Source organism: Ochotona curzoniae, unplaced genomic scaffold, assembly GCF_017591425.1.
Source record: "Ochotona curzoniae isolate NIBS_2020 unplaced genomic scaffold, NIBS_Ocur_1.0 scaffold_4505, whole genome shotgun sequence".
Lineage (NCBI taxonomy): Eukaryota > Metazoa > Chordata > Mammalia > Lagomorpha > Ochotonidae > Ochotona > Ochotona curzoniae.
Genome location: NW_024467118.1, coordinates 51,714,945 through 51,734,787, shown reverse-complemented (window position 1 = coordinate 51,734,787; position 19,843 = coordinate 51,714,945). Strand labels below are relative to the sequence as shown.

At 37.4% G+C, this 19,843-nt stretch overlaps 1 protein-coding gene across 1 annotated transcript in view; it reads left to right on the top strand.

Annotated features, from left to right (window-relative positions):
* Nucleotides 1-19,843, top strand: part of PCM1 (pericentriolar material 1) — an 88,374-nt gene that overhangs the window by 9,849 nt on the left and 58,682 nt on the right. The window contains exons 2-8 of the mRNA XM_040966340.1: nt 1,905-2,018; nt 3,706-3,951; nt 5,242-5,511; nt 6,378-6,548; nt 13,769-13,946; nt 16,451-16,560; nt 18,982-19,198. Coding sequence (XP_040822274.1) covers nt 1,923-2,018; nt 3,706-3,951; nt 5,242-5,511; nt 6,378-6,548; nt 13,769-13,946; nt 16,451-16,560; nt 18,982-19,198 — 1,288 coding nt within the window. The 5' untranslated portion in view covers nt 1,905-1,922. The remainder of the gene's footprint in view (nt 1-1,904; nt 2,019-3,705; nt 3,952-5,241; nt 5,512-6,377; nt 6,549-13,768; nt 13,947-16,450; nt 16,561-18,981; nt 19,199-19,843) is intronic.

The following is a 19,843-nucleotide window of genomic DNA, read 5'->3' as shown; positions in this document are numbered from 1 at the left end:
GTGGGGTGCATGGCCCCAACTACTTGAGCTGTCACCTGCTGTCTCCTAGGGTGCACATTTTCAAGGAATTTGGAATTCAGAGTGGAACTAGAACTCAAGTCTGGGCACTGTTGGTATGAAATGCGAGTGCCGGAATCATTCCTCTCACCCCCACTGTTTCCAGCTCTTTGGATAATTATAATAATATATGCTCATTTAAAAATATAATCAGGGGCCTGGCATGGTGGCGCAGTGGTTAAGGTCCTCGCCTTGCACGCCCGGGATCCCATATGGGCACTGGTTCTATCCCGGCAGCCCCGCTTCCCTTCCAGCTCCCTGCCTGTGGCCTGGGAAGGCAGTCAAGGACGGCCCAAACCTTTGGGACCCTGCACCTGCGTGGGAGACCTGGAAGAGGCTCCTGGCTTCGGATCGGCATAGTATCGGCCATTGCGCTCACTTGGGGAGTGAATCATCGGACGGAAGATCTTCCTCTCTGTCTCTCCTCTCTGTATATCTGCCTTTCCAATAAAAAATAATAAAAATAAGTCTTTAAAAAATATATATAATCAGTGTAAAATATGTAACTGTCAGCTGTCAGTCTATTTGTATTTAAGATTTGAAGTTAATATTGTATTGAATTTTTACTATAATACTTAATTTTTAAATTAAATTTAACCTGCTGTATATTTATATCTTAGTATCTATTGTAGCATTAAAACATGCAAAGGATAAATCCTACTTTACCGTGGTTGGTAATCCTTTCCTGGTATATGCTGTGGGAAGTGAGGTAAGTTAGGAGCTTTGAATCCAAGCAGATTAAATATATATTTATTTCGATCATTTTCAGTTTATTGGACCTTGATAAATGTAACTCCTGAAAGCTAACTTTTGTAGTCTAATGGCTTTCCTGCTCCTCGGATATTTTCTGCTTCTACTCCTTGACCTATTTTGCCTCCAACCTGCAGTTCTATAGCTAGAGGAATTCTGAAATCCTCCTCAAGATTATGTAGAAATCTTATTATCATTATCTGGTTCTGCCATTGTGCTTGTTTCTCATCTCCTTAACACACATATGAAATTCAACCCTTTTCTTGATTTTTACCTATAGAAGCAAAACTGCATTTATTTTTTGTGGGGAGGAGCTGTGAATTTGGCTGGCCCCGAATTAAGGAAAACTTTGAAGTATCAGCAGTATGACCTAAAATAGGGCAGTCACTGTACTTACAACACCTTGCCTGAATTTCTTGGTTTTAGTTACTAATAATTTTTTAAAGATTTATTTGTTTTTATTGGAAAGTTAAATTTACAGATTTACAGAGAGAAGAGGATACAAAGATCTTCCAGTTGCCTGTTCACACCCCACACTGGTCTGAGCTGAACCAATCCAAAACCAGGAGCTTCTTCAGGGTCTCCCACGTGGGTGCAGGGTCCCAAGGCTTTGGGCTGTTCTTCACAGTTTTCCCAGGCCACAAGCAGGGAGCTGGGTGGGTAGTGAAGCAGACAGGATATGAACCAGTGCCCATATGGGATCCTGGTGCATGCAGGACACAAGGACTTCAGCCACTAGGTTACCGCACTGGCCCCAGTACCTTTCTTATTACCATATTACCTTTCCTTTTTAGGAGTGTGCTTAGTAAACAGATTATGAAGCATGCGGGTCAATATGCATAGTAGGTAGGCAGTGTTCTTTGCCTCTGTATCACTCTGGATGCTTAACTCATGTTTGTCATGTGTATTCCCAGTAGCTATGTTAGTTTGCTTGTAATATAAGAGTTGATATGCCTTTTTTGTTCTGAATATTCTCTTTTGTAGAGTTCTGAAACTTTCTTCACTTGTTAAACTTCTAGGATGATTTAAAAATTGCTATTTGTTGTTCTGTGTAAAAAAGCTTATTTATTTATTTATTTACTTTACTGGTTTTGCAGAAATTTGTAAAAGCTAATATGGCCACAGGAGGAGGTCCTTTTGAAGAAGGTATGGATGATCAGGATTTACCCAACTGGAGCAATGAGAGTGTTGATGATCGACTCAACAACATGGTATGATATCATCCTGTTATTGGTGGAGTATTGTTTGCTACTAATGTTTTTAAAGATTTTATTTATTTGATAGGCAGAGTGACAGAGGGAGAGATAGGCAGAGGTGATCCATCTGCTGACTCATTCCCCAGATGTCCACAGCAACTAGGTCTGGGCCAGGTCACAGCCAAGAGCCAGAAATTTCACCCCCATCTCGTAAGAGTGCCTGGGGCCCAAGCATCCAGGCTGTTCTCTGCTGACTCCCCAGGTGCGCACAGCAGGGGAGTGGTTTAGAAGTGGAGCAAATGGGACTTGAACAGCACTCTGATATGGAATGCCAACATTGCAAATGACAGCTAGACCGACTAAGTTACATGTAATGTGAGCCTCAGTTACTGATGTTAAAATACTACTCTGCCCTGATTGGTTGCTTCTAGTTGGCTGAAGCTTGTAAGCATTGTTGGCCAAGATAGTAATGGGCCCCGGGCTGCAACTAACCGAAATGAACCTGGGTTAGTATAAACCCCAAAGGAAATTGATTTAAATGATATGGAAGTATTTTATGGAAGCCATGTGAATGGACTACAGGTGGGTTCTAGAAAGGAACTGGGAAAAGGAGCACTGTCCTGGATTACTTTTTTACTACCCTGACACTGCTTCTGAGTGTCTCTGCTTTGTCTGCCCAGACTAACTCTTTCTCTACTTCTTGTGTATACTTGAGCTGACCCACCATGCTGAAGATTTCCATTATGGCTAGCATTAGATATTGACTAGTCACCCCTTAGGTTTAATTTGAAGTTTTAAAGTATGGTCTTCTCAGTTTGTAGTAGGTCTGTGTTTATTTTCCAAGCATCTGTGGCCATGAAGTGACAGGGTAAGTAGTGTAGAAGTTTGGCAAGGTCCTCCATACATAAGCTGGGTGAAGGGACAGTCTGTAGAGGCTGGAATTTTAGTGTAAATGAGGAAGACAGTTTAAGTAGTTTCACCTTAATAATCACTTCCAATATGGATAAGGTGGGAATTTGTAGACATTTTTGGTTAAATGTGTTATGTGGATGTGGGTACAGCTAAGAAACAGTGTTTCCTAGTTAAAACATTAAGCGCCTCTTTGTATATCAGATTACCATTTAGTATAATTTTATCTCTGAAAACATTGTTATTGCTTATTAAATACTAATATGGTAGATATTTTGTGCTTGTTATTTTAATCCTGTTTTAAAGGTGATGATATTTGAGAGGTTAGGAAACTGAGACTTTGGGAAGCTAAAGAAATTATATAGAGTCACACAATATAATGTTTATTTGGAAAAGAATTACTGCAGAACCCTTGTCAATTCCAGATCTTTTTAATCATGTAGACAGACTTTGAAGGAAGTCAGTAATAGTGTCTGCGATATCTTTCATTATTCAGTCTGTAAGTGGCAAAGAACAGCTTTTAAACATACTTTTGAAATACTCATTGATTTTTTTATGTTCATGATTTGAGGGGTTTGTTTATGTTCTGTGGTAGGAAAGTGATCTGTCTTGTGAAGGCTAAGAAATTAGAATAGATGTAATAAGAGGAAATTGTTAGCATAAATATATAATTGTCTATAGGAGTTTATACTTAAGTGAAAAGTTTTGCCATTTTAATTTTAAGATTGGCTAACATTTTTAAACATGAAATTATTTTCTGCATTTGATAGAAAATGTTTTTCCTTTCTTGAAGGATTGGAGTGGCCAACAGAAGAAGGCAAATAGATCATCAGAAAAGAATAAGAAAAAGTTTGCTGTAGACAGTGATAAAAGGGTAACTAATGATATTTCTCCGGAGTCGTCACCAGGAGTTGGAAGGCGAAGAACAAAGACTCCACACACGTTTCCACACAGTAGATACATGACTCAGATGTCTGTCCCAGAGCAGGCCGAATTAGAGAAGCTTAAACAGCGGATAAACTTCAGTGATTTAGATCAGGTTTGTAAATTACTTTTAAATAACCCGTTAGAATTACTTGTGGATTGAGTAATTTGTCCTAAGAAGAAAAACTGGGCTGTTTCCTCATTTTTTGTGTGTTTGTATGTGGAAAGAAAATTAATAGTGATGGTGCCGATTGGAGAGAAACAAAATCTACAAACTGAACTTGTTAAAGACAAGTCTTTATGGGCCTTACTGCTTTGCTGTGTGATTAATTTAATGAGTTCATTCGGAAGCTAAATTTCACACTTCAGTAACAATAAAATTGCCATTAAGTAAATTGAAATATTCAGTTTATTTATTACTAAGTAAATGTGAGCTGTGGTGCATTACCTCAGGTTTAGAATAAAACTTATTTGTATTTATGATCACTATAAAAGGTTGGAAATGAGAATGAACCTTTGATAAATATCATGTCTGTACTTATGCGCCTGGCAGCGTGGCCTACAGGCTAAGGTCCTCGCCTTGAACACGTCGGGATCCCATATGGGCTTCGGTTCTATCCCGGTAGCCCCACTTCCCATCCAGCTCCCTGCTTGTGGCCTGGGAAAGCAGTCGAGGACAGCCCAGAGCTTTGGGACCCTGCACCTGTGTGGGATACCTGGAAGAGGTTCTGGGTTCCCAGCTTCAGATTGGCGCAGCACCGGCCGTTGTGGTCACTTGGGGAGTGAATCATTGGACGAAAGATCTTCCTCTCTCTCTCTCCTGCTCTCTGTGTATCTGACTTTGTAATAAAAATAAGCAAATAAATATTTTAAAAAATAAAAATATCATGTCTGTACTTAGAGGAGGTAAGCAGGCTTATAAATCTGCAGAAAGGTAGATTTAATTATGATGATGGTGGTGATGATCCTGTATTATTAATACCTGTTTACTGATTATTGCACACTTGACTATAAGCCAGATACTGGGCTCATTATTTTTTCAGACAAAGCTTCATATAAATACATCTTGATGCTATTCAAATTAGTTAACTGGGTTTAAAGGCTATAGTATTTCTGTAAGTGTTAATAAGTACTTGTAGCAATTATAGATGTGGCCCATAGTGCTATTACTTCATTTAGGTTAATCTTGTTCATAATCATCAGTGGGATTTTCTCAATAAAATAGACCAGGAAGTGCTAATTGAATTTTGATAATTTAGTAAAAGAATTTTGTGGATGTGAAACTCTTTCTACAAACTGTTCATCCATAACTGCTGAATCATCATCTGGGGAGCAAAAGTTAGAACACAGAGTTAAAGTTTGTTGAAAGAATGCCTATGTGGTATGGATTTGTTTTTGTTAACAGAGAAGCATTGGAAGTGATTCTCAAGGTAGAGCAACAGCTGCGAACAACAAACGTCAGCTTGGTGAAAACCGGAAGCCCTTCAACTTTTTGCCTATGCAGATTAATACCAACAAGAGCAAAGATGCTGCTACAAGTCCGCAAAAGAGAGAAACAGTTGGATCAGCACAATGTAAAGAATTATTTGCTTCTGCTTTAAGTAATGACCTTTTTCAAACTTGTCAAGTCTCTGAAGAAGATGGGCGAGGAGAACCTGCAATGGACAGCAGCCAGGTGGTACTTTGTTTTGCTCATTTTTCTTCCAAACCTCCAAGTAAAAACCTTAGCTTGAAAAAGAAAATGATCTTAGGTTGTGCACCTAGGAATTTTGCTTAGGTGAAGTTAAAGTCCTTGCCGTGAAACCCTGCGCCCTGTATCAGAGCACCCACCTCCAGTACAGGCCCGGCTCCTGGCTCTAGCTTCACGTCAGTCAGGCCCCTGGAGGCAGTGGTGACAACCATGCTCGTTGGAGAAAGCGGTTGAGTTGCTTTCTACAACTTTTGGTTTTGCACTCTCCAGGCCATTCTGGGCATCTGGGAAGTGAACTAGTAGGTGGAACTTCTCTTGTTTTTCAGTGTGTATCTTACAATCATCATCATCATCATCATCATAATGATCCAAACCATAATAATATATTTCCTTGATCCTCAGGATTTGTCAAATTTATTTAAAATAAATTAATTTTTGTCCAAAATGACTTTAAAAACGGCATGTTCAGGTTAATTAACAATTGTATTTACTTGTCAAATATTGTATTTTTAGTAAAGAGGTTATTAATATGATTCAAATATTTTTAATACTTTAAATTTATAGAGAATGGATAAATATTACAGGGGAAATTTATAAACAGTTTAGTATGGTTGTATGGTTTTATAAATAAAATTCCTTATGTAGAACAAAGCAACTGCAATTTTAAATTGACAGTGATTGGAGTTTTGAATGGAATAAAAAATCGTTTTTAGATTTTTTGCATAAATTCTTAAACTGCAGAAGTATCTGAAGAAAATTGTCATAAAATTATTGCTGTTGACTTAGTGATGCTCAGTTTCACGTGTTGGATACCTTCACACTTACTTTTCTTTTTCCTATTTCCTGTGCAGATTGTGAGCAGGCTAATTCAAATCCGTGACTATATTACTAAAGCTAGTTCCATGCGGGAAGATCTCGTGGAGAAAAATGAAAGATCTGCTAATGTTGAACGCCTTACTCATCTGATAGAGCACCTTAAAGAACAGGAAAAGTCATATATGAAATTTCTCCAAAAAATCCTGGTAAGTTTTGGCCCTTTGTGATATAAGCAGATATTTTTAGTGGTATTTCAACATACATATCCTGATGACATTATAATGCCACTGCAGAGGCATTAGTTATTTTTTTGAAGTGCCATCCGTTTTAACATTGTATTGCACTTTTTAATAGTTGTGTGATTTATACCACTACAGTATTTCAGGCTTGAGAAAATGAGGAGGAGGATGTTTGGACTGTAGATTGAGCTGTGGGATCTGGTTCTGTAGTTGAGAGCACATCACTAAACGTAGATGTGCAGTCTGAGGCTTCATATACCATGGTAAGCAGCTTCTTGATAACTAAAGTGCTAGAAACGAAGAGTAAACTTCCTTACCCTTTTCTTTTTTTTCTTTTTAAGATTTATTTATTTTTATTGGAAAATCAGATACACATAGAGGAGGAGAGACAGAGAGGAACATCTTCCGTCCAATGATTCACACTCCCCAAGTGACCACAACGGCCGGTGGTGCGTCAGTCCGAAGCCAGAAGGCTTTGGGCCATCCTCGACTGCCTTCCCAGGCCACAAACGGGAAGCTGGATGGGTAGTGAAGCTGCCGGGATTAGAACCAGCGCCATATGGGATCCCAGTGTGTTCAGGGTGAGGACTTTAGCCGCTAGGCCATGGCGCTGGGCCCTCCTCCCCCTTTTCAAGATGATGTCTTATAGGCATTCTTTACTGAAAAGGAAATTCAAGAAAATAAGCCTTCAAATTGTTAATGCTGAATGCAATTTTTAGGCATCAAAATTGATGAGATTTATTAACCTTAAAAATAGCTCTATTAGTTTGAATATCTAGTGATTGTTTCTCTTCAGTATACACAGACATTGTTTTTCTAGTGTGTTTGTTTACACACAGCTTTACTAATTTTAATAAGCATTAGGAAAATATAAATTCATCCTGAACATAATAAGGGCTACAAGTACAGAGTACAAGTATCATTAGTGGTTACTTGTCGTCTGTTGGAAAAGTCTCCATATTCATTTGCTGCTAGAGCCAATTTTAAGGGTCATGAGATTTGCCATTTCTCAGGCTTTACTGTCTGGTTTTACCAGAGGACTGAAGAGATGAGGTAAAGACTAGCAAGTGAAACAGGATGGTGTTTACATTATGATGTATTCTCAGAAAAATAAAAACTGACTGCAAGTTCAAAGTTAACAAAATACTGTCCTTTACAAACATAATTAGGAATTCAGAACTTTGAGTAAAGATTTCTATAACAAATTTAATTCATAGAACTTAGTATGCTTTAAATGCAAGTGGTTTTTTTCCCCTGTAATTGATTGATTAGAAAAGCAGAGACAGAAAGAGATCTTCCTGTCTGCTCGTTCACTGACCAGTGGCTTCAACACCCAGGTCTAGGCCAGACTGAACCCAGCAATCTGGAACACCGTCATCTTCCTGTTCTTCCACCTGGCTATTAGGTGCCTAAGTATTTGGCACTCCTTTCTCAGGTGTGTTAGCAGGGAGGCAGATAAAAAGTCAAGGAGCCACTGTTGAAGCTGGCACTCCAGTATGGGATGCCAGAGTGGCTACCGCTTAATTCATTGTGCTACTGTGCAGGCCCTTAACGTGGCTTTCTTAAAAGCTTTTTACCATGCCTTAGTTAACTTGAAAATCTGTTGCCAATAAAACTTTTCTTTTGAAAGGGTAGCCATATGTCTTTTATGTCTTTTATTTTAGAAGTATGTCCCCAAACACCATTCAGCATTAGAAATTGGAAGGTTTATTTCCTCTCAGCATTACCTACGTTGTTTCTTATTCACCTTCTTTTTCTTCTTTGCCCTTTTTAATTAGAAGAGGAGAATTGAATTTTTCTTTTTGTCTCAGCATTATTTCCACCAGGAGATTCATAGAGGGCTTGATTCAAGTGGTTGTTGAATGAAAAGTAGATTCTGTTGTGGGTATGCGGAGAAGATAGTTTTTATTTCCACTGATGCTGGGAATAAATTCTTCCTTAACATTCCAATGAAAATGGAAAAGTTGGACAGTATGGTAAAGGAATTCTGTTGGGAGGAGGTGAGAAATTATATGATTGTGTATTGTAATTTATATACTAGCATCTAGGTGTTCACCGTGATGAGAGTGTCTTCCGTGATAACAAAATTATGATGCCATGAAATTTGATTAATAATCTATGGTACAGTATATGTTAAATATTAATTGATAAGTAGCTTGGAAATTGCCTAGAATGTGATACTTGCTTAATTGTAGTAAATAAGTCTAGAAAACTCTATAGATTAGTTTTATAGAAAATTAGAAGTCTAATTTAAAGTGTACTATTATGTGTAGGGTTAAGTCTTTTAAGAAATAATGGATTGGGAAGTATTTATTCACAGGGTTGGCTTGTATGTCGCACAGGAATTTGTGTTAAGAAATTAATATGCTACGCTATTTAATAAAAGGCATCTTTTAGTCTTGAGAATTCGGTTGTGCATAGGGGACAGACTAGGGAACTCACAAGGACAGGTTTCAGCTATTGACGTTACTCCAAGTCCAAAAGGAAAGGTGGCAGACCTCCTCAGAGTGGTAGGGCGCAGAGGCCTGATGGGCATGGCCGAAAATGGGGCTGGCCTCACAGGTATACTTCACACTGTTAACTCAGGAAGTCTTCCAATGACTACCTGTTTTGTTCTTATTTCACCTTCCTTTCCTGTTTCTGCTATTAATCTTGGATATACGATTATTAATATGGCTACTAATATACTATTATATTCTGTGGTCATGTTTTAAAGCAAAAGAAAACAGACTAAGTCGTTGGATTGCCTAACTTTGTAAGAATGGTAAATTTTTTTTAAGGATTTATTTATGTATTTGAAGGGTGAGTTACAGAGAGAAAAAGAGAAGGAGAGATAGGGAGAGATCTTCCATCCGCTGGTTCACTTATCAATTTGCTGCTTATAGCCAATTCTTGTCCAGGCCAAAGCCAGGAGCCCAGATCTGCTTCTTCTCAGTCTCCCATGTAATTGTAGGCGCCCAAGCATTTGGACTGATTTTAACTTCTTTCCCCAGAGCATTGGCAGAGAACTGATCCAGAGTTGGTGATTGTTGAGTCCCAAGAACTTGGGCCAAATTCCGCTGGTTTAGCAGGAGCATTACATTAGCAGGGAACTGAATCCAAAGTTGAATAGCTGGTACTCAAACTGGCGCTCATGTTGGATTCCGATAGGCAACAGTGGCCATGTATCTATTTTTTGGCTAATGATTTTGTTGCTGTTGGAAACCCCTTCTTTTTATTCAGTTGTTTGCATTTGGCTTGTTTACTAATATTTTTCTGCTTTTCCTGTAATTTTTAATTGTTTTGTTTCAGTGTTCCCAAATTTCCCTAAATGTGTTCTACATAGGTTTCAAAAAAACTGTACAGCTCTACTCAAAACAGATTGAGAGGGGTTGGTGTGCAGGCTCACTTGGCGAATTCTCTGCCTGTAAGTGCCAGCATCCCATATGGGTGCTGGATTGTGTCCCAACTGCTCTATTTCCCATCCGCCTCCTTGTTTATGGCCTGGGAATGCATTAAAGAATGGCCCAAAGCCTTGGGACCCTGCACTGGCATGGGAGACCTGGAAGAAGCTCCTGGCTTTGGATCAGCTCAGCCCTGGCCATTGTGTTCATTTGGGGAGTGAGCCAGCAGATGGAAGCTCTTTATTTTTCTTCTTCTCTGTGTAAATCTGCCTTTCCAATAAAAATAAATAGTTTAAAAAACAATTTGAGTAAAAAGTATTTTTCAGAAGTGTTTTTATTTTTTGGCAAGAGCAAACTAGTATTTTTATAATTGTGTAAAAGACTGATTTTTTTGTTAGTTCATTATACAGGATTTTCCTTTCTGTGTTGTAGATATTTTGTTTCCTTTTAGTGTCTTTTTAAAATTGATGAAAATTGTCTTTTTTTTTGTCAGGTTTTTTTGTTTTGTTTTGTGGCTCTCACAAGTATTCAAGGTTATTATATGAGATCGATTAATGGGATCCTCTTAAATGAAGTATTCAGGAATCTTATAAAGTGTTCTGCAGAAATATGCCATAGTTTAATACAAGTGTTTAGTAGCTGATTGGTTTAAAATTGAAGATGAGGATATGAGACATAGATGTCTTTTAGAATTTTCTGTTCTTTTTGCACTTCTGAAAATTTATAAACAAAACTTTATGGTTATCTACAGCATAGTTTCTGTTACCTTTGCTCTTTTCCCAAAGTGCTGTTTTATTTTAAAAACATCTTTCTGTTTTTAAGTGTCTGAAAAATATCCTTCTAAAAGTGTTAGTCTCCCTTGAATTTGCTTATGAGTTTATTCTAATTTGACTCTTGATTTTTAAGGCCTTCCCAGTGTGATTTTATTAGAATAAATAAATTACTACATAGAATTACTTCAATTTCTTAGAAAGCAATATTTTTACTTTTATCATCTGCGTTTGCATTTTTATACTGTGTTGACTCTTACTTTAACCAAAACGTCCCCTTACCTCCTAAGAATCTGTAAAACTGTGGAATGTAGTTAGACAGTAGGGAAACAATGCGTTGAATTCATACCTGAGAATCAAAGCTGAAAGCAGCCTTGTTGAGCTGCATCTAGTTTGATATGCTAGAGCTACCCACAAGGGCGGATTGCAGTTTTGAGGGTATTTTATCGATAAAATGATGTTTTTAATAATTTTACAAAAGAAACGTATAGGTACCCATGCCTTCATTGTTTTTCCACACACACTCCCTACCTTATCTAAACTTTTTTTCTTTCTTTTTTTTTTCCCCCAAGATTTATTTATTTATTAGAAAGATAGCTACAGATGGAGGGAGAGAAAGAAATTGTCTATCCTCTTGTTCATTCCCCATTAACTTAATCAACTAGGGTTGCCCCTGAACCAGACAGAAGCTTAGAAGACAGGCAGCTTCCTCTGGGTGTTCCATGTGGGTGCAGAGTCCCAAGGCTTTGGGCCATCTTCTACTGCCGTCACAGTCCCCACGCAGGGAGCTGGATGGGAAATGGAGTAGCCAGGATATGAACTGGTGTCCATATTGGATCTTGGAGCTTGCAAGGCAAGAATTTAGCCAGTGAGCCACTGTGCTGGGCCCTCTGTTTGTATTTCTGATCTATACACAATCTCCTTGTCATTTTCCCACTCTTAATTATTTTTGATTTTTTATCTTCTCTGTGGTGGCTTTTCCCTTACTTGGCTTACCTTCGTAAATATCATTCTGAAAATATGTGGATGCAAGTTAAGTGAAATAAAAAAATGTTGTGAATTCATCTTTGGATTAATGAAGCATCTGAAGATAATTGTACTTTAACAAATAACTTAGGATTCTTTATTGAAATATCACTGTTTTACAAATCAGTGCCAACAAAAATTATAAACATTCTTTGTGAGTTCACATATTAAAGAGTAAAACTGTGTTATATTGATAAACTACTTAAAATTAGATAGTTTCACGGTAACTGAGGCTAATCTATTTGAAAGAGGTGAGAAGATGCTATATTAGGGGAAATATGCAGTCAGAAAATTTTCTCCCCCAATAATTTTTTTTACTTGCATAATGTTTATTCTAATTAATTGCTGTTTATACTTTACAAGGGAATATTTGGTGATTGACATCAACCTGAAGAGTCTTTTCTGAATTATTCCATTGAGATTAATCTAGTTTTACAATTTTACCAAATATTGATAAAATTATTATGAAGCTAGTTTGGGTCTCATCTGTGAGGTTGACTATTGATAATTATCCCTAATGCTTCCATTTTTCATGATATAGTCTTGAAATAAGTCAGCATCGAGATGATGAATTTTGAGAGGCATGAGTGTAAGTGTTAACAAGGCAACTCCATTTATATGAGTAAACAGTAGTTAAATTGAAACTGGGTTTTAGTTTGTTAGCAATTCAGAACAATACAAAGCCTTCAATAAGTGGGTACATAAAGTTACAGATTACTGCTTTTCCGTACTTAAAGTTTTAAGGTAGCTCAGATCAGACAGGTCACTGGTCATGCTCTTCTGATTCCTGGTGTAACCTGCTACCTACTAGATCTTAACTTTCTCTGCGTACTTAACCATACCAAGCACTTTGTTTTTCACTTACTAGTCTTATTACAGTCCAGGTGGCACTGTGAAATTCTATCACAGTTCCTCATTTGTATCTATTACACTGATGATCTCTACTTGGGAAAGTAAAGAGAAGAGGTTTTTACACAGTACTTTAAGGGACACCATCAGAGTTTTTCAGTGTTCTCCCTTATTTTTCTAGGCATCAGATTTGCATGGAGGAAATAGATTACTAGTCATGTGTCTACTTTCAAAATACACCATAATTTAGATCATTCATGTAAAACTTATTAAAATGTGTTAACTGCAAAATGAAAATTGACTAATTGCAACAAAGGGAAATATTTTATATGAATATTTGATGAAAGCATTGAACTTTTACAGTGATTTTTTAAGAGTAAATTGGTGACAAAAAATAGCATTGTGTAATACATTTTCATGTATAATTTGGATATAGTCTGCTGTTTCTGAGCTATATTTAGCTTTCTTTATTTTTCTTATTGGCTTATTAAATTTTGTATGGTTTTAAGATTAGCATCTAAAACTTGTTCATTTCATAGAATTATTATCTAGCATTACATTCCTTTACTTTTAGGTAAGATGATAACCCAGCATTTTGGAAGAATTTGGAAATATTCTATAATAAGTCCTCAGACCTCGCTAACTAGACCTAATCTGAAAAGAAATATAATTGTGATATCTTTTATACAAAATACAAAATGATAAAGATGCAACTAAAATTTTATGTGAATTACCTTTTACATAAAATTATCAAATAATGTAATTCCTGTCTTGATTAGAAATTTGTAAATTTGCTTTGTTGGATTTTTTTTTATTGTCACTGCTGTTCTGGTGTGTTAGATCATTAACTCAGTAAAATCTGTTCCCATTCCTCTTTTGCGTTGTGTATGTAGTTCCTTACACTCTTACAGCCTTCCTGTCTAATGTCGTTTTCTTTCCTTTTATTAATTTTTCTACATGTAAGGTCATTGCTTATGATATTTTACTGTGAAGTTTACCATCACTGGCTTATATCTTCATTCTATTCTGCTAAAATTTATCTAGGGTTGTGCATTTAATGTTGCTTTATTAATCTGGTTTAAATTTGCCATCAATAGTTGAAATAGGAACATGAGTATAGTAGTTAGATGTAAGTACTGTTGTTGGTTTTACTTTCTAGGCCAGAGATCCTCAGCGGGAACCTATAGAAGAGATAGAAAATTTGAAAAAACAACATGATTTATTAAAAAGGATGTTACAGCAGCAGGAACAACTGAGAGCTCTGCAGGGACGACAGGCTGCTCTTCTAGCTCTGCAGCATAAAGCAGAGCAGGCCATTGCTGTGATGGACGATTCTGGTATGCCTCAGTCCCAGAATGTTATGCTAATAAACAGGGTTCAGCAAATAATTGTATTGCGAAGTGGATGCCAGTTACTTTGAAATCTATGCATTATAGACAACAAATTTACCCACTACACCAGCCTCCTCATTATTTTAAAACCAAGATATTGTTATGTATGACAAATCACCAAGACTAAGTTTTCTTTTTCATTTACGCTTTATTTTTATTGACAGGTCATTAAATCTATTGAGCACAAGTGAGAAGCCTTCGTAACTCACCCTTCCATTAGCTAAACCACATTTTTTTTAGCCAGCTATCCCTATCACTCTAATAATCATGATTTGCTTTTCCCAGTGAGTTGAGTTTCTGACTCAGGCTGCTTGCCGTTATTACTTAATTTTTCTTGCTGTCCAAATCTAGCCCACTTATTCATCTGTCTGATAATTGTTATTTCTAATTTATTTTTGAATTTTCAAAAGAAACTTGATGGCTTTTTGTGGAGCCTAATTTTTTTTTTATAACTTTATAGTTACATATAGTAATAATTAGGAATTTTGTTCCTGTTTTTTCTTTCTAAGACCCAATGTATCAGTCATTTTTATATTTTGGAAATAGGTAATTTAGAGATCATATATATTTTTAAAGATTTATTTATTTTTATTGGAAAGGCAGACTTACAGAGAGAAGAAGAGAAAAAGATCTACATCCGCAGGTTCATTCTCCAGGTGGCTGCAACGGTCAGAGTTGAGCCAGTCCAAAGCCAGGAGCCGGGAGCGATGGATCATCCTCCACTGCTCTCCCAGGCCACAGACAGCCGGATGGGAAGTGGAACAGCCAGGACTCGAACTGGTACCCATGTGGGATCCCAGTGCTTACAAGGCAAAGATTTAGCCACTGAATCTTTGTGCCAGACCTGAACTTTTTTTTTTTTCTTTTGTTAAAGAGGCAGAAAGAAAACTCCCATCCATTTGTTTTCTCCCCAGATACCTTAAGTTGGGCTAAAGCCAAGAACTGGAAACTTAATCCAGTCTTCCATGTGAGTGGCATGGACAAACACTTGAGCCATCCCATGTACCTCCCCAGATCTCTGTTAGTGAGAAACTGAAGCTGGAAACCAAGCTGAGGTACTTCAGTGTGAGATTCTTGAACACTGGGCCAAATGCTCACTCCGAAGTACATTTGTTTTAAATTGGTGATTTGCAAGGTTGAAAGCGATGAGCAGGTTTATTCCTCAAATAGCTGCAATAGCCAGAGCTTCGCTACTGTGAACTGGGAGCCAGGAACTCCATCCCGATCTCCCATTGAGTGGCAGTAACTGAAGTACTTGAGCTGTCATTCCCAGGCACATTAGCTGGGAGCTGGCTCAGAAGTGGGAGTATCCTTGCTTTGAGTTGGATGGAGGGATGCTGGTATCCTAAGCAGTGGCTTAACCTGCCGTACCATAATTTTGGCGCCAAGGTATATTTTTATTTTTAAAGATATATGTATTTTATTACAAAGCCAGATATACAGAGAGATGAGACAGAGAAGATCTTCCATCCAGTGATTCACTCCCCAAGTGGCCACAATAGCCAGAGTTAAGCAGATCCAAAGCCAGGAGCCAGGGACAACTTCTGGGTCTCCCACACAGATGCAGGGTCCCAAGGCTTTGGGCTGTGCTCCACTTCCTTCTCAGGCCACAAGCAGGGAGCTGGTTGGGAAGCAGAGCTGCTGGGATTAGAACCGGCGCCCATATGGGATCCTGGTGCATTCAAGGCAAGGACTTGAGCTGCTAGGCTACTGCACTAGGCTCCCAAAGGTGTATTTTAATGTACAGGCTAATACTGGTTCAAAGACTAACCTTTTAAATATTTTTCAAGTGAGGCATTAAAACTTGTAAGAATTTCCTTTGATTGTTATAATAATCATGAATATTTATATTCTTATGTGATCATAGACTTGTAGATTGGTAGTCAAAGCTTTTATTTTTATGCACATATTCTAGAGAAGGTAGTTTCTAGGCTTTTATGAAATGTTAGTGCAAACAAAACTCTTGAGTTCTAGGTCATGAGTTTCTGTTTCTGAATATGAGCTTTGTTTTGTCAGGTGGTTTGTTCTAATAAAATATACTGTCATGGGTCAAAGGGGCCAAGATTAGAGTCAGCAGGAATTTGAAATTTAAGTTCATTTTGTATTTCAAAAAAATTTTGCTTAGTGATTTGGTTCTGGGTACTTTGATAGAGGGTGTGGCAGTCCTAAGTGGATTTTTAGTTTGCTATACCAAGCACCCACTCAGCGATTCACTATTTTTAATTGGGGATATAAAAATATCTCCTTGAATGTTGGGACAGAAAAAGATGGGCTTCAGTACTGAAATCTTAGGATAATCCCTTTATTTGTAAGATAGGTGGAATAGTCTAATGAGATGATTTATGGTGGTTAAATAAGTATGTTAGGTGAGGTTTTAACTTTTTTCATAATCAAGCTTTACAAAAATTGTAAAAGATTTTTTAATAAGAAGCTGTTTAATTTTCTTTCAGTTGTTGCAGAAACTACAGGTAGTTTGTCTGGAGTCAGTATCACGTCTGAGCTAAATGAAGAATTGAATGATTTAATTCAACGTTTTCATAATCAGCTTCGTGATGGTCAGGTAATGCACTTTTTTTTAAAAGTTTTTTTTTTTAAGATTTATTTTATTTATTGGAAAGTCAGATATACAGAGAGGAGGAGAGACAGAGAGGAATATCTTCTGTCCGATGATTCACTCCCCAAGTGAGTGCAATGGCCGATGCTATGCCGATCCGAAGCCAGGAGCCAGGAACTTCTTCCTGGTATCCCACATGGGTGCAGGGTCCCAAAGCTTTGGGCAATCCTCGACTACTTTCCCAGGCCACAAGCAGGGAGCTGGATGGGAAGTGGAGCTGCCAGGATTAGAACCAGCTCCGTATGGGATGCCGGGGCATTCAAGGCGAGGACTTTAGCCACTAGGCCACGCCGCCGGGCCCGGTTATGCACTTTTCTAAAGGCTGGTTGAATTTAAAATAGCATTCATTAGAATAGTGGCTCTCAAACATTAACATAAATATCATTTAGCAGGATCATTGTAGGCTCTTGATTGGTAGAGTTTCCCACACCTCCAAAGTTAAGGTTTGTAGATGAGCTGTAAGCTTCTCCCTGTGTGATTCCAGTGCTGATTGCTGGGGAGCCCTCACTCTGACACTAAATTAGAAGGGAATCTACTTTAAAAAAATGGTAACTTTTCTTTGTGCATGTTTCTGGACAGCATATTGTTTTTCCCACTAGAAGACAAAGGTCTGTTGATTACAATCTGTAAGACTTGCATAATATATGTCCTTGAAGTATTTTACAAATAACTAGGAAAATACTAAAGTTTAATTTGAGAGCCGATAAGCGTTGTGATTTGATGAGCTTTGTAAATAATGATACAACTGTGAATTTTAAGAATGTGGACCTTAGAGTCAATTACTGCTTTTCCACTGAAATGTGTGTAATTGAATATGCATTGTCCTCCTTATACAAACCAGAAATGTGATCCAGTCTCCTTGAAGAGATATTTAGCAATGTCTAGGAAATATTTTCTAGTTATTCTGCTAGTTACACTGGGGAAAGTCACATGTGTTCAGAAGGAGTTGGGAATATGAAGTTTCATTTCAGTGTTGTGTTAACCAAAAGTAACCATAGTACCCATGAATAGAAGAACAGATTTGTAAATTATGATGCCCATGTACATAGAATGACATTCTGTATGGCAGTTATTATAAATGAACCAAGAACTAATGAATGAAAAATTAGAAGTGTAAAATATGTTACCACTCTATGTTGAGAAATATGTTAGGAATGCACATTTGAGTATATACAGAGGTATTACAAAATTAAACATAATGTAAATGGTAAGTACATATATATTTAGTATATATGTGTATACATATATACATATATACACATATATACATATATTTGTGTGTGTGTATATATATATAAAGATTTATTTTTATTTGAAAGGCAGAGTTATATAGAGAAGAAGAGACAGAAAGGGATCTCCCATTTACTGGCTCACTCCCCACATGGCCATAGTGGCTAGAACTCGTCTGATGTAGAAGCCAGGGCATGAACCAATAGCGCAGTGTGATCCCAGTGCCCTGGCAGAAGCTTAGCTTACTATTGCCACAGTACTACCCCTTTAAAAAAATTGACGGATTTTTGCGAAAATGTTTAAATTTTCCCAAGCACAATGGGAGGTATCGATTGTATGATCCCTTAAACCTCAATAGCTTCTTGTGACATTTCAAAATTTGTTGTGTTTTTAAATAGAAGACCATACACATGGTCTGCTACCAAAAAAAAATCTAGGAAAATAAAGTTTATGATGGTGGTCTAGAAAGATAGCAAGAGAGAAAATGAGAGCTTCAGAAGTTTAATCTGCATAACCCATGGCATTATTAGCACTTCATTTGGTTCTGGGAAATGCTAGATATGCAGTGAATCCAAAGAACATGATCTTCAGAAAGATCACGAGAAGCAGGTGTTATCTTTTAATTCCGTTTGTCCACAAACTTTCAGAAATTCCCTCATATATGTTTGTAGTGGTGTATCAGAAAGCCAAGGCAAATATTCTCTTTATTTTAAAAAAAATGCTTATGTGAGTCAGTGTGGTGGCTCAGCAAACTAATCTGCCTTTCAGCACTGGCATCCCATATGGGTGCCACTTGTCCTGGCTGTTCCACTTCCTATCTCATTCCCTGTTTATGGGCTGGAAAAGCAGTGGCAGATGGCCCAGTCTTTGGGCCTCTGCATTCATGTGGGAGACCCAGACAAGTGCCTTGGCTCCTTGCTTCAGATTGATTCTGCTCTTGCAGTTCTGGCTATTTGGGGAGTGAACCAGCAGATAGAAGCTGTTTCTCTGTCTCCTCTTCTTTGTAAATCTTTTCAAGTAAAAAATAGATTAACAAATTATATATATTTCTGAACTGAGAATATAAATGCTTAAACTTTAATTTTGATTTTTTAATTCTTTAATTTTAATTTGTCTTCTTTATTTTCTGAAAACAAGCCTCCAGCTGTTCCGGACAACAGACGACAAGCAGAAAGCCTGTCGTTAACTAGAGAGGTTTCCCAAAGTAGGAATCCATCCGTTTCAGAACATTTACCAGAGGAGAAGGTCCAACTTTTTAGCAAAATGAGAGTGCTACAGGAAAAAAAACAAAAGATGGACAGATTGCTTGGAGAACTTCATACACTTCGAGATCAGCATCTAAACAATTCATCATGTAAGTAAATATTCTTTAGAAGTATTAGGGGATGTGAAGTATGTAGGACTTCAATATGCACCAAGAATTGGTCCCCAGGTCTTCCATGGATAATAAAATCCCCAAATGTTCCAGTGTGTTACGTGAAATGCTATAGTATTTTCACAGAACCTATACCTGTCTTCTCTTCCTCTTAAAATAAGCTATAGATTACTTAAAATATTTAGTACAGTGTCTATACTTCACTTCATTCGTGTGGGTTGGGCATGGTAGTCATTATGTGGCAAATTGAGGTTTGTTTCTTGGAACTTTCTAGAATTGTTTTAGAAACTACTTTTTAAAAAGGGGTTATTTGGAAGTCAAGAATTACAGGGGGAGAGGGAGATGGAGAGTAATGCTGATACTCTGCTTTGTTTCCTGGAACATTGAAAGGACAAGCATAGTTCCCTGGTGGTCTGTAGGTGGAACCACTCCAGGACACACAGTTATCTAGAAATATCCTGTATAAATTTGTCCATTGTTGACACTGCACATATTTACCCCATTTAACTTATCCCAGTACCAAGTATATTGTAGAGTATTTGCATTTCCAGTGGATAGTACAAATTTAGATTGATGTCTGTCTTCTCTATTTCTATTCTCTTTTTACCCATTTACACATATAAA